The sequence below is a fragment of the Emydura macquarii genome, unplaced genomic scaffold (genome assembly GCF_026122565.2).
Source record: "Emydura macquarii macquarii isolate MOO-44397 ecotype Brisbane River unplaced genomic scaffold, CSIRO-AGI_Emac_v2 contig_1933, whole genome shotgun sequence".
In the NCBI taxonomy this organism is placed as follows: Eukaryota; Metazoa; Chordata; order Testudines; family Chelidae; genus Emydura; species Emydura macquarii.
This window is the reverse complement of record NW_027132070.1, coordinates 11,048-23,891: the sequence shown is the minus strand read 5'-3', so window position 1 is coordinate 23,891 and position 12,844 is coordinate 11,048. Positions and strand designations below refer to the sequence as shown.

Sequence of the window (12,844 nt, the reverse complement as noted above, 5' to 3'; positions counted from 1 at the left end):
ACAATGTCCCGTCACTGTCTGAACTCTGAGAAGCCACTAGTTTAAGTCTCCCACCCACTCAGTAACACCCAGCTGTGGCATCTGATAAAGGCCCTAACAACAACTGGTCATAGGTTCCAAGAGTCTGTCCGTCTGCACTTCTACCCCTGCCTCTGACTCTAAGAGCATGACACAGCCCAATGAAGCTTCACTTCAGGCCCTAAACCAGCTTCTGGCATATCTATTTTATTTCAAGCTAAGACACCTGGTTGGCTACCCTTGTCCTAACATGAATTTCCTGCAAGCTTTCCTCAAGGCTCCCTTGACCTCTTTGTTTCTCAGGGTGTAGATGAGGGGATTGACCAGGGGAGTCAGGACCGTGTAGACGACAGAGAGAACTTTCTTGAAGTCCCTCAGCGTGTGGGCTGTGGGGAACATGTAGGCAATTAGAGTTCCATAATAATGGACACCACGATGAGGTGGGAGGAGCAGGTGGAAAAGGCCTTTTGCCTCCCGGTGGTGGAAGGGATTCTCAGGATGGTGGCAATGATGCAGATGTAGGACATTACAGTCAGTAGGAATGGGACCAGGGAGAATATCAAGCAGAGCATGAAGGCCAACATTTCCATCAGCTGATGGTCATTGTAGGAGAGTTTTACAAGAGGGATAAAATCACAAAAGAAATGGTCAATAGCATTTTGGCCACAGAAAGTTAGCTGTGATATCGACAATGTTGTTATGCTGTTAACTAGGAAGTCACCTACCCAAGAGCCAGCTGCGAGCTGGAGGCAAGCCTTGCTACTCATACAAGCTGCATAGTGAAGTGGTTTGACTATGGCTAAATAACAATCATAAGACATCACCGATAGGAGCAGGCATTCTGTATCTACTAGAGAACCAAAGAAATAATATTGTGTGATGCAGCCACTCACTGAGATGGTTCTGTCCCCAGTCAGGAGACTGGCCAGCATCCTGGGCAGGATGGTGGAGGTGTAGCAGGTCTCCAAGCAGGACAAGTTCCCCAGGAAAAAGTACATGGGGATGTGAAGGTGCTGAGCAGTGACAACCAGCACCATGATGAGGATGTTCCCAGCCATGGTTGCGATGTAGATCACTAGAAACAGCAGGAAGAGAAGGATTTGCAGTTCATGAAGGATCCTGAATCCCATGAGGATGAATTCAGTGATGGACATTTGATTTTCCTGTTCTGGAGCCGCCATCAGGGTGTATCTATGGGAAAGAAATTCATTCACTCCTTAACACGTCAACGTTGTTTTCTTTGTCTCTCTCTGCTGGTTATCAGAACAATAGCTGTGTGGATTATTGAGGTCAGGAGAGGGGAAGTGCCATCTCTTGATCTGTGGGACAGATTTCCTATCTGGGCAGGCTACAGGTTCCACAAAACGTTAATCTCTCTGCACACAAGTAGTAACTTGACAGAAGGAACCAACACTTTCATATACGACATGTTGGAGCTCGGGTAAAAGAGTACACGAACACCGACATTGGTCCAAATCATCACACCTTGCACCTTCTGGTGCACCAGAGTAGAACCATGTCCTTCATAGATCAGAGTTCCTCTGGCAAAATTGGTCAGGATTTTATATTTTCCAAGAAGCCGCAATAAAGAAACAAACCAAGCAACTAAGATATGTAATGATTGGTCAGCCAATTCAAGTGAATTGCAGTGGACATGGGCCACCTAACTCTTTTAAAGCCATTTGAAAAATTTTATCAACCAAATACCTGCGCTCCCCTCGCTCGATATTTCCTTGTCCTGCCGTGCTATACTTGAATAAAGTGAATAAAAAGAAAAACACCAACTGGAAAGCACCATTTTGCCTAGAAATATCTCCTCTATTGTAAAAAAAAATTATGTATAGAATTTGAATTTTGTACGAACTGTGCTATTTCATATTATGAGAGTGGGGTGGGACCCAGATTTCCATTTAATCAGCAATTCCACGATTTGTAATGTTGATTTTCATTCCAATTTGGACATTTAAAAATACATTTATATATTTTAATTTCATTCTAGGTTATTTTTACATTACATTATATTTTATAGATAGCATAAAACAAAATAAATAATAGATTTAATAAAATCAGATACAATAACTCTTGTCCAAATTGATATGTTCCTATGGGACATTTTGATCTCAATCAACAAAACATTTCTCCCTGAAAAACGTCTGTCAAATTTTTATCAGCTCTATATTTTCTTTTTTCTTTGATTAAAAATATTAATTCTCTGTTTGTGGGTGTCTTATCTGCTATCATTCATCCTTATTAACCACTATATAAGGATCCGATCCTGTACAGAGTTATGCACGGAGATAATTTTATACTCCGTGAATAATTCTGTTCAGGGAGACGTTCCTCTGCCTGACTCGCCTGCAGGCCCCTCTGGCAGGAAGGTGCCCAGATGCTTTTAAAAAATTCCACTGGGCACCCAAATGTCTTGAGAAACTGGTGCTATGTCACTGCTGAGAATGGGCCAGTAATAGGCCTGTGCTGGGCCCTGCGGCTCAGGGTAGACGGTTTCCTTTTGACTTTTGGTTTTGACTTTCCTTTCCTTTTGGTTTTCCTTTCCTTCCTGTCCCTTTGGAAAGAAGCCTGGGGATGAAACACACTACAAGGAACAAAAATTAATTACACCATTTCCTAATGCTGGACTCCCAGGCTGACGTTGCCACCATATATTTGTATAATGTAGGCATCATAGATTAATGTGTGTCTGTGTGTGTGTCTAAGTCTCTCAACCTACAGGAAACAGATGCCCAGCAGAGTCTGTTTTCCCTGCACTGTCTCACTGAGCACAATCCCCCATCATTGGCTGAACTCTGAGCAGCCACTAGTTCAAATCTCCCACTCGCCCAGTAACACCCAGCTGTGGCCTCTGATAAAGGCCCTAACAAGAACGGGTCACAGGTTACAAAAGCTGTGTCTGTCTCCACTTCCACCTCTGGCTGTGACTCCAAGAGCATGACACAGCCCAGTGAAGCTAATGTGAACACAATTTTGGTCTACAGCAGATTTCAGTTCAGGCCCAAAACCAGCCTCTGGTCTAGCTACTTTACCTAAGGCAACTGATTGGCTCACCATTGTCCAAACATACATTTCCTGCAAGCTTTCCTCAGCGCCTCCTTGACCTCTTTGTTTCTCAGGGTGTAGATGAGGGGATTGACCAGGGGAGTCAGGACCGTGTAGATGACAGAGAGGATGGTTTTGCAGTCCCTCAGCGTGTGGTCTGTTGGGAACAAGTAGACAAGAAGCAGAGTTCCATAATAAATAGTCACCACGATGAGGTGGGAGGAGCAGGTGGAAAAGGCCTTTTGCCTCCCAGTGGTGGAAGGGATTTTCAGGATGGTTGTGATGATGGAGATGTAGGACATCATGGTCAGTAGGAATGGGACCAGTAAGATAGGGAAGCTAAGTGTGATAGACAACATTTCCATCAGCTGTTGGTCATTGCAGGAGAGTTTTACAAGGGGGATAAGATCACAAAAGAAATGGTCAATCGCATTTTGGCCACAGAAAGTTAGCTGTGATATCGACAACGTTGTTATGCTGTTAACTAGGAAGTCACCTACCCAAGAGCCAGCTGCGAGCTGGAGGCAAGCCCTGCCACTCATACGGGCTGCATAGTGAAGTGGTTTGACTATGGCTAAATACCAATCGTAAGACATCACCGATAGGAGTAGGCATTCTGTATCTACTAGAGAACCAAAGAAATAATATTGTGTGATGCAGCCACTCACTGAGATGGTTCTGTCCCCAGTCAGGAGACTGGCCAGCATCCTGGGCAGGATGGTGGAGGTGTAGCAGGTCTCCAAGCAGGACAAGTTCCCCAGGAAGAAGTACATGGGGGTGTGAAGGTGCTGAGCAGTGACAACTAGCACCATGATAGGATGTTCCCAGCCATGGTTGCGATGTAGATCACTAGAAACAGCAGGAAGAGAAGGATTTTCAGTTTAGGGAAGGTCCCGAATCCCAGGAGGACAAATTCTGTGATGGACGTTTGATTTCCCTGTTCTGGGGCTGCCATCGGGGTGTGTCTAGGGAAACAAATTCATTGTGTGATGTAAACAACAATGTTCACTCCTTAACATGTCAACATTGTTTTCATGGTCTCCCTTTGCTGGCTACCAGAAAAATAGCTGAGTGAATTATGGAGGCCCGGAGAAGGGAAATGCCACCTCTCTTGACCCCTGGGACAGATTTTCTATATCTGGGCAGGCTACAGGTTCCACAAAACGTTAGTCTCTCTGCAGACACGAGTGGTAACTTGAGAGGGCACCAGTGCATTCCAATACGTCATGATGGGGCTCGGGTACAAGAATACACAAATACAGATATCGGTTCAAATAGTCACCTCTTTCACTTTCTGGTGCATCGAAGCAGAAGCATGTCCTGCTCAGTTCAGAGTTCCTCTGGAAAATGGGTCAGGATTTTATATTTTGGATGAAGCAACAACAAAGAAAGAAACGAAGGCCCAGAGATCCAATAATTGGGCAGCCAACTCATAGTGAATTGCAGTGGACATGAGCCATCTAACTCTATTAAAACCATTTGACATTTTTTATCAGACAAATACCTTTCCTTCCCTAGGACAATATTTCATTGCGCTGCAGTGAAGGACTCTACATAGAGATGCAACCTTAACTGAAAATGAACAAAAACAAAATCTCCAGCTAGAAAGCACCATTTTGGCTAGAAATGTCTCTTGTATTGCAAGAAAAAATTCTGTATAGGATTTGAATTTTGTACGAACTGTGCTATTTTCATATTGAGAGAGTGGGGTGGGACCCAAATGTCCATTTCATTGGCAATTCCATAATTTGAAATGTTGGTTTTCATTCCCATTTTGACTTTAAAAAAATGTATTTATCTATTTTAATTTTATATCTAGGTTAATTTTATTTTACATCACATTGTCTTTTATTGTTACATTTCTATTAATTTATTTATGTTATTTTATTTTGTTTTATGCTGTTTTATAAAACCATAGACAAAAATCGTTTTTCCTAAACAAAATTGTCATGTTCCTATGGAATTATATCATGTTCCCATGGAACATACTGATCTCAATCAACAAAACATTTCTCCCTCAAAAATGCCAATCAGATTTTTTATCAGCTCTACATTTTGTTCTTTAGCATTGATGAAAAAAATATCAATTCTCTGTTTGTGGGGGTCTTTTCTGCCATCACTCATCCTTATTTACCACTATGGAAGGATGTGATCCCATAAAGAGAGTCATGCAAAGTTAATTTTACACTCTGATTTACTCTGTTCAATTTGAGCCTTCTCTCTCTGAAGCATAAGATAAAATTTCCACTGACTTCAAGGATGGGACCCTCTGATTTCAATGTCATTTGCACAGCTAACGGCTGGAGCCTTCTTTAAAACTTACAGCTCGGCTCGGCAGGATTCGATTTCAATCACTGGACATCGGTAAACATCGATATCAGCCGAAACAGCGAAACCAGCAACAAAAATGGTCAGTAACTGTCCGAGTTACTGCAGCCTCCCACCCCCTCCGGCACCTCGTGCCTGCAGGGACAGAGTCACCGCTCTCACTGCTGTGCATGAGTAAAACTGAAACAGTTAATAAATGAAAGCTCACAAAAATCAATATTAGCTGTCAAAATTGCAGCCCCAGTTTTGCCAGGCCTCCTCACAGCCAATGTCTGCTCCCTTCACACTCAGCACTGCAGCAAATATCAGCTCTGCTTCACCCACATCATCTCCCTGATTCTCTCAGAGCTCCTTGTGTGACTTTCAGGGGAGATTATTAAAAGCGGGTGGGTTCCTAAGAATGCGTCCGGGTGCCTGAGCAGGGTCAGAGGCTGACACTCATTGATTTCACATCCCATCTGGGGTGTCTGTGGATTTAGGTCTTGAAATAACTCTATCGATCTGTCCCTCTGTGCACAGCCCTGTCTGTAAAGCAGGGAGAACAGCACCGCACCGGGGTGCTGGGAGGATAGATCCATGCAAGACAGAGAGGTGCCCAGATACCGTGGTGATGGAGCCAGATAGGGAGCTAGGATAGCAAATGCAGTCATTTTGCTTTGCGTTGGGAGTTGAGAGATCATTGCCCCATTGTCCTTGGATTGCCACGGAATTAGTTACCTAGCAAACTTACATGCCTTCAAAAACCTCAAGACTCAAGCACCAGGTAGGGAAAGGTAGATTTACCTCTAAGGCAGGTCTATGAGCAGCTGGAGTTGGATGTCACCTCCTCATTCAGAATTTCAGAGCCCAGGACCCTGGTTATTCAGTCCATCTTCTCTCCCCACCCCAATCACTTACTTCTCTGTTCCCAGTAAATAGAACAACATAACCCAGACGGGCTCCCCTGGCTCTGTTATGTCTGGTAACGTGTCCTGTGCATCATACTCTGCGCCAAATGGGAAACGTCTTTTCTGATTCATTATCTATCCTTCTGCGGGAAGGGGCCGTCTCCCGAGGCACATCTGCTAATGGAACATAACAGGCAAGGGACAGTCAGAAAAATTGTTCTCCTGCACCTGTAAGGATAGGACAAGACGTAATGGGTTTAAATGGCAGCAAGGGAGGCTTGGGTCGGCCCTTAGAAAAACTTCCTAACTGCCAGGGCAGCGACGCCATGGAATCAATTGCCTGGGTAGACTGTGCAATCTCCATCCTTGGAGATTGGTCTAACCTGTTCTGAACTACACCCCTAAGGGATGGTCTAGGTATTACTTAGTCCTGCCTCGAGTGCAGGGCAGGGACTTGATGACCAAATGAGGTCCCTGCCAGTCCTCCACTTCACCCAATGTAAAAGACATTTTGCTTGGGTTATTTGAGCTCGTTTTAAAGCCATGAAGCTGTTGATCTATTTTCACAGGGACTCACACGGTCTTCACCCACATTTGCATGAGTGTAACTAGACTTGGTTGGTGGTGTAAAATAGTTCTCCGGGTACAAGTTGAGGTGTGGACAAAGTTCACCAATAGATTGTGTGTTCTCCTTCCCATGCGGACATGATCCAGCCTGCCAGAAGCACCTTTACCTCAGTAGCATTGCATCCACTTGAAGGACTCAGGGCAGCCCCTCACCTCAGTTTCTCTCCTTCATTCCCCACTTAAGGGAGGAATCCCCCCAGCTCAGGGTTTTCCCTGCAGGAGCCTCTCTTACTCTCCCAAGTTTCACTTCAGCCTCCTGAGTTTGCCTCTCACCCTGGCTACATCTGCCCTAGACTGGAAAATGCCTGATTCCCCTCAGCTCCGTCTCCTTCTCTAACCAGGGCTGGCATGGCTCCAGGATGACCAGCCCAGTGGTGCTTGGCCCCATCACAGGAAGGTGTAGGCCGGTAATGTTAGAGCAGCCATGACACATGGATTCCTCACACAGGACATGAAGTGAACAGATATTGGGAGGTCTGACAACAAAGATGACAAAGAGATGACTCAGTTTAGTTCTTTTATTGCACTCGGCTTTTGGTAACACACACACACAGTTATGAGGGTCTCTTAGACAATGGTGAAACATGAGGAGGAGATGGTGGAAAACATCCCCAGGGAGTGGGGGGAATTCTCAGGATACTGGTTTGGCTATAAATGTTCAGGCTGGGTTTTCCCATAAGAGGTGATGTTAGGCACCTAAATTCCACAGCCAGTGAACGGGAGTTGGGCACCTAACACCCTTAGGTGCCATTGTCAGTTACAAGTGGACATGGTGCAGCAGACACTGCACCAGACTAAGACTCTGGGTGGTTGGTTTCTAGGCTATTCTCTGCCACTTTCCCACTGAGCAACTCCAGGCAGGTAACTGCATCACAACTGCCTTAGTTTCCCCAGCTGTAACATGAGGATGAGGATGTGGGCCCAGGACTGGAGTCACAAAGCTTCCACTTTAGGCGCCTGAGTCCCCGAATCAGGTCCTTCAATGATTCAGAAACCCCTGCTCAGCTGCCTGTGACCCTGTAGGTGCCTAAGTGTTTTCAGGGAAAAGGCCACAGGTTCCTGTGTTTCTGCCTCTGGCCATGTCCTCCGCAGCCTCACACTGGGCAGCCGAGTCCCAGAGCGCTGCAGGGACCAGGGGCAGGAAGACGTTCCTCTGCCTGACTCATCTGCAGGCCCCTCTGGCAGGCGAGGTGCCCAGATGCTTTTAAAAAAATCCCACTAGGCACCCAGGTATCTTGAGAAACTGGCCTTATGTCACTGCTGAGAATGGGCCAGTAATAGGCCAGTGCTGGGCCCTGCGGCTGAGGTTAGAGGTTTCCTTTTGATGCCTGTCCCTTTGGAAAGGAGCCTGGGGATGAAACACTGCAATGAACAAAAAATTAGTTACACCATTTCCTAACGCTGGAGTCTCAGGCTGACGTTGCCACCAGATATTTGTATAATGGGGGTGTGTGTCTCTCTCACCCTACAAGGAAGGGAGCTCAGCTTCCCAGCAGAGTCTGTTTTCCCTGCACCGTCTCACTGAGCACAAACCTCCGTCATTGGCTGAACTCTGAGCTGCCACTAGTTCAAATCTCCCACCCGCCCAGTTGCACCCAGCTGTGGCCTCTGATAAAGCCCTAACAAGAACGGGTCACAGGTTACAAGAGGTGTGTCTGTCTCCACTTCTGCCCCTGGCTGTGACTCCAAGAGCATGACACAGCCCAGTGAAGCTAATGTGAACACAATCTTGGTCTAGAGCAGACTTCACTCCAGGCCCAAAGCCAGCCTCTGGCCTAGCTACTTTACCTAAAGCAACTGATTGGCTACCATTGTCCAAACATGCATTTCCTGCAAGCTTTCCTCAGCGCCTCCTTGACCTCTTTGTTTCTCAGGCTGTAGATGAAGGTATTGGCCAGAGGAGTCAGAATTGTGTAGCAGGCGGAGAACACTTGATTTAAGTCTCAGCATGTGGGTTTTTGGTAGCAGATGCACCACGAGCAGGGTCCCATAGAAAATGGTCACCCCGATGGGGTCAGAGGAGCAGGTGGAAAAGGCCTTTCACCTCCCAGTGGTGGAAGGGATTGGCAGCATGGTGGTGATGATACAAACATTGGATGCCAGTGTCAGTGCAAAGGGGGCAGTGTGACAAACTACCAGGAGGGTAATGGCAAACTCCACCTGCGATGTGTCACTGCAGTAGAGATTTATTATTTGCATCGATGCACAGAAAACGTTCTCAATTTCATTGGGAGCACAGACAGTGAAGTGTATCATAAGAAATGTTATTATGGGAAGAGTCAAAAACCCACATACCCAAGAACCACTTGCTAGCCAGAGACATGAGCTGCCTTTCATAAGGGCTGCATAGCGCATTGGTTTGCATATTGCTAGATAGCAATCATAAGACATTGAGGCTAGGAGACAACACTCTGTGGCCCCCAAGAAAAAAACAAAAACAAAAAACACACAAATATTGTGTGAGGCAGCCCCAGACAGAAGTGGTTCTGTCCCCTGTCAGGAGACTGGCCAGCATCCGGGGCTGGATGGTGGAGGAGTAGCAGGTCTCCAAGCAGGACAAGTTCCCCAGGAAGAAGTACATGGGCGTGTGAAGATGCTGATCAGCCACAACTAGCACCATGATGAGGATGTTCCCAGCCATGGTCACCAAGTAGAAGGTTAGAAACAACAGGAAGAGAAAAACCTGCAGTTTAGGGATATTCCCAAATCCCAGGAGGATGAATTCTGTGATGGACGTTTCATTTTTCCTCTCTGGACCTGCTATGAGATGTGTCTGGGGGAACGACATCAACTGTACTCTACAATGAGAATCAAATCCCACCAGTGTCAATAACTAGATTGAAGTTTAATATTCAAATGCTCCCTCACCTGGAGATCCCACCCCAATGGTGGGTTGAGAACACAGGCGGGGGTGGTGGGATCCGCACGGGGGAGGTTGATGACAAGGACCAGGCTGTAGAGTTCTCCTGACCCTGCTTTCCTAGCCCGACGCGATATCCATGCTCATCATGGCTGACTGAGTTGCCATTATGAATGACAGCGGGTAGTCATTGGGATGGGGAGGGAGTGGGACAGTGAGTCTATAACCTCCCTAGGATGTGGGAGGTCCATGCTGAAGTGAGACGCCACAGCTGGAAGGGCACCAACAGCTGAATATTGGCTTGTTTTGGACGTGAAGAGCGCTCCTGGTCTCCAGCAGAACCAAACACCCCTGTAAGGGGGTTTTCCAGTCCAAAACCAGAACTCCAAAGCCTTTTTTAGGCAGACCTGTGTCTGATTTCGTGTGTGCTGTACCAGGCAGATCAGTTGTTCTGCTGCTGTGGGACTATCATCGTGACGCTGTGGGGATCACACAGACCAGGAAGGAGTCCCTCCATCCTGCCATCCCTGTAACTTTGGGTGCCTTAAAGCTTCGCAGTGAAGGCGCGGAGCCGTAACCCCAGTAACGAACCTGTGAGAATAAGGGTCTTGCCCTGGTTTCCAGCCATCTAGTTACTGCTTGCAGGGTTCACCTGGCAAATGACCACCCCAAACCCAGAGATTAAGAGGCACCTCCCCCTTCTTGACAGCTACACTTCTCAGTTTGCACAACAGCGACCTGCTGGGGTAAAAACAAACATGTTGTTTATTTAGCAGAAGGACCGTGAATTCATAGAGGAAATACCAAGAGAAACAAACACAGACAAGCGACGGGAAACAGAAATCAAGCTTTATACTCGCAAATTAGAGCAGAATCCCTTTTCCAATGACAGTTTCCCAGCATATTACCTAAACCTAGGGGGTCCAGCATTTCCCAGACAGCACCCACTCATCAGCTGTCCCTCAGTTACTGGACAGATTTCACTTCAAACCCCTTCCCTTTTAGGCAGGATTGGCTGGTTGGCTCCCCATCCCTTTATCTCAGGCTACTGTGAGTCATGGTTGTTTTAGAGCAGGGGAAATTCTGTCTCTACTTGATCACCAGGATGTGTCAGTGTTTTCCCTTTAACTGTAAGGGCCCAGCATTCCTTGGGCTATCCAGTGCTAGGGGCTTGGAGCTGGTCTCATCTGCTGATGGTGAGCAGCACGGCCCTACCAGGCTGGCCACTGCGAGGTGGAGCTGACATTGAAATAAACCGTGTTCATAACCTAGATCTGTATCTACAGCCACAAGGACAGTCTGTCTGCACAGGTCAAGTAAGTTTAGAGCGTTACAAGATTTCAGAAGAGAATTCACTCAACGTATTTTTATATACACAACAACACAACATGCAATCAGCTGGTCTAACGGCTTATTTTAAACTTGCTGTTTTGCCCTAGCCATGTCTAGCCCCCCATTTGCTCACAAACCTGTGTTAGCTTTGGGATTTCTCTGCCAATGGCTGTTATTGAGTCAAATGTCTTAGTGAGAGTCTGAAACTGAATGATGAAAATCTCCATTCAAATCCCCACTAGGAAAGTTAAACACTTACCAGGGATATAAACTCCCATGATCAAGAAAACACCCCAACTATCATGTCTAAGGTTTGCTCACCATTTGGTCATGTTTGCTCACATTCCTTGTTCTTCTCCCCCCCAATCTGCACTTCTACAGTTTTGAAGATGTTACAGAGAGAGAACAGGAAAAATAAAAGTCTGTTACTTTGCTCCATGGTAATTTTTCTAACATCAGAGGAAGTTTTGGGAAGGACACAATTGATTTTACTGCACAGCAGTTTAAAAACAATATAAATCCACCAAAAGCTTGGGAAAAAAAAAAAAAAAGTAAAACTTCTTCCTGAGTAATGTAAAGTAACTTTCAAATGTCAACACTTTTAATGAAACTGGTTTGCCATTTTCTAATCAATTTTAGTGACCATTAAGCAGGGAAAAAGAACAACCTGATTGCCTGGGTGGCTGCTTACCAGTCTAGTGCTGACACAAAGGAATCTCCTCTCAGCAACTCTGCTATGTCTCCAATAGCTAAATTAGCCTAGCCTGTACTGCCCTGCAGCCTTTTATCTCTGCAGCCACCAATCAGCCCAGCTGAGCAGGCAGTCAGGCAGTTTTCCTATTAACCCTTTAGTGATATCCCCTGACAGACAGGCTGTGTCTCAGAGCATGGCAGCGCTATGAGGGAGACCACAGGGTATTCAGCATCGGGGAGATGAGCTTGGATCTCTCACGGCTGGCGAGCAGGAGTCAGGTTCTTCTCTCACTTCTTTCCAGAAATTGGGTTCTCTCAGTAAAGAGACCCACGTCCCCCTAAAGAGAGAAGCAGGTGCCGAGATCTCCCCGGAGCCTGTTCTCTTCTATTGACAGAGGGCACTTGCTGCATCCTCTGTGGGAGAAGGTCGTGTCTCCCCAGATGCTACTTCTGAGCGGCTGAGTCTGGGGAGGTGGTGACGCAGACAGCACGGAACACCCGTCCTGATGAAATCAGCCAGTTTGGCCCTAAGTTCTCTCCTCTTGGGACAAGTCTTCCAGCCCAAACCGTAACCGCAGCCGGGCAGGGCGAGAGTCCCGCCTCCCAGTGTATTCACTCCCCGTGCAGCCCAGACACCCAGACTAGTTACTGGGACAAGACCAGGTGCACAGAGCAAGGATCTTCCACCATAAGCTAGATTCAGCTGGGGACACTGCCCGGCTTGTCTACACAGGGAATACAGCCAGTATAAATGCACCGCTATAACTAGACTGGGAAAACTCCTCATGTGGAAACACTTATTCTGGATCCAGAGTGCCATTTTCTGCTTCAGCTTATATTGCTTTGAAAGTGATGCCGGCTACACTGGGAAAAAGCCAACTTCATCCAGCATGCGAGGGTCCAGATGGGGTATTACACCGGTGTATTCGCTGTGGTGTCAGGATGCTGGTAACATTCCCCATGTAGACAAGCCCTTGACTAGGAAAAGGGCTGCGTTTAGGTCAGGCTCACCCAAACCAGATCACTTCCCCCAACTCCGCCATCA

At 46.6% G+C, this 12,844-nt stretch overlaps 1 protein-coding gene and 1 pseudogene across 1 annotated transcript; both read right to left on the bottom strand.

The window, feature by feature from the left end:
- Window positions 1–252: 252 nt before the first annotated feature.
- On the bottom strand, window positions 253–1,199 carry LOC137159805 (olfactory receptor 10A7-like; annotated as a pseudogene).
- A 1,878-nt stretch (window positions 1,200–3,077) lies between these two features.
- Window positions 3,078–3,812, bottom strand: LOC137159813 (olfactory receptor 11L1-like; the record flags this gene model as incomplete). Its single annotated transcript, XM_067558276.1, has 1 exon — window positions 3,078–3,812. A coding segment is annotated over one exon (735 nt), but the record flags the coding sequence as incomplete, so codon positions are not given.
- Window positions 3,813–12,844: the final 9,032 nt, after the last annotated feature.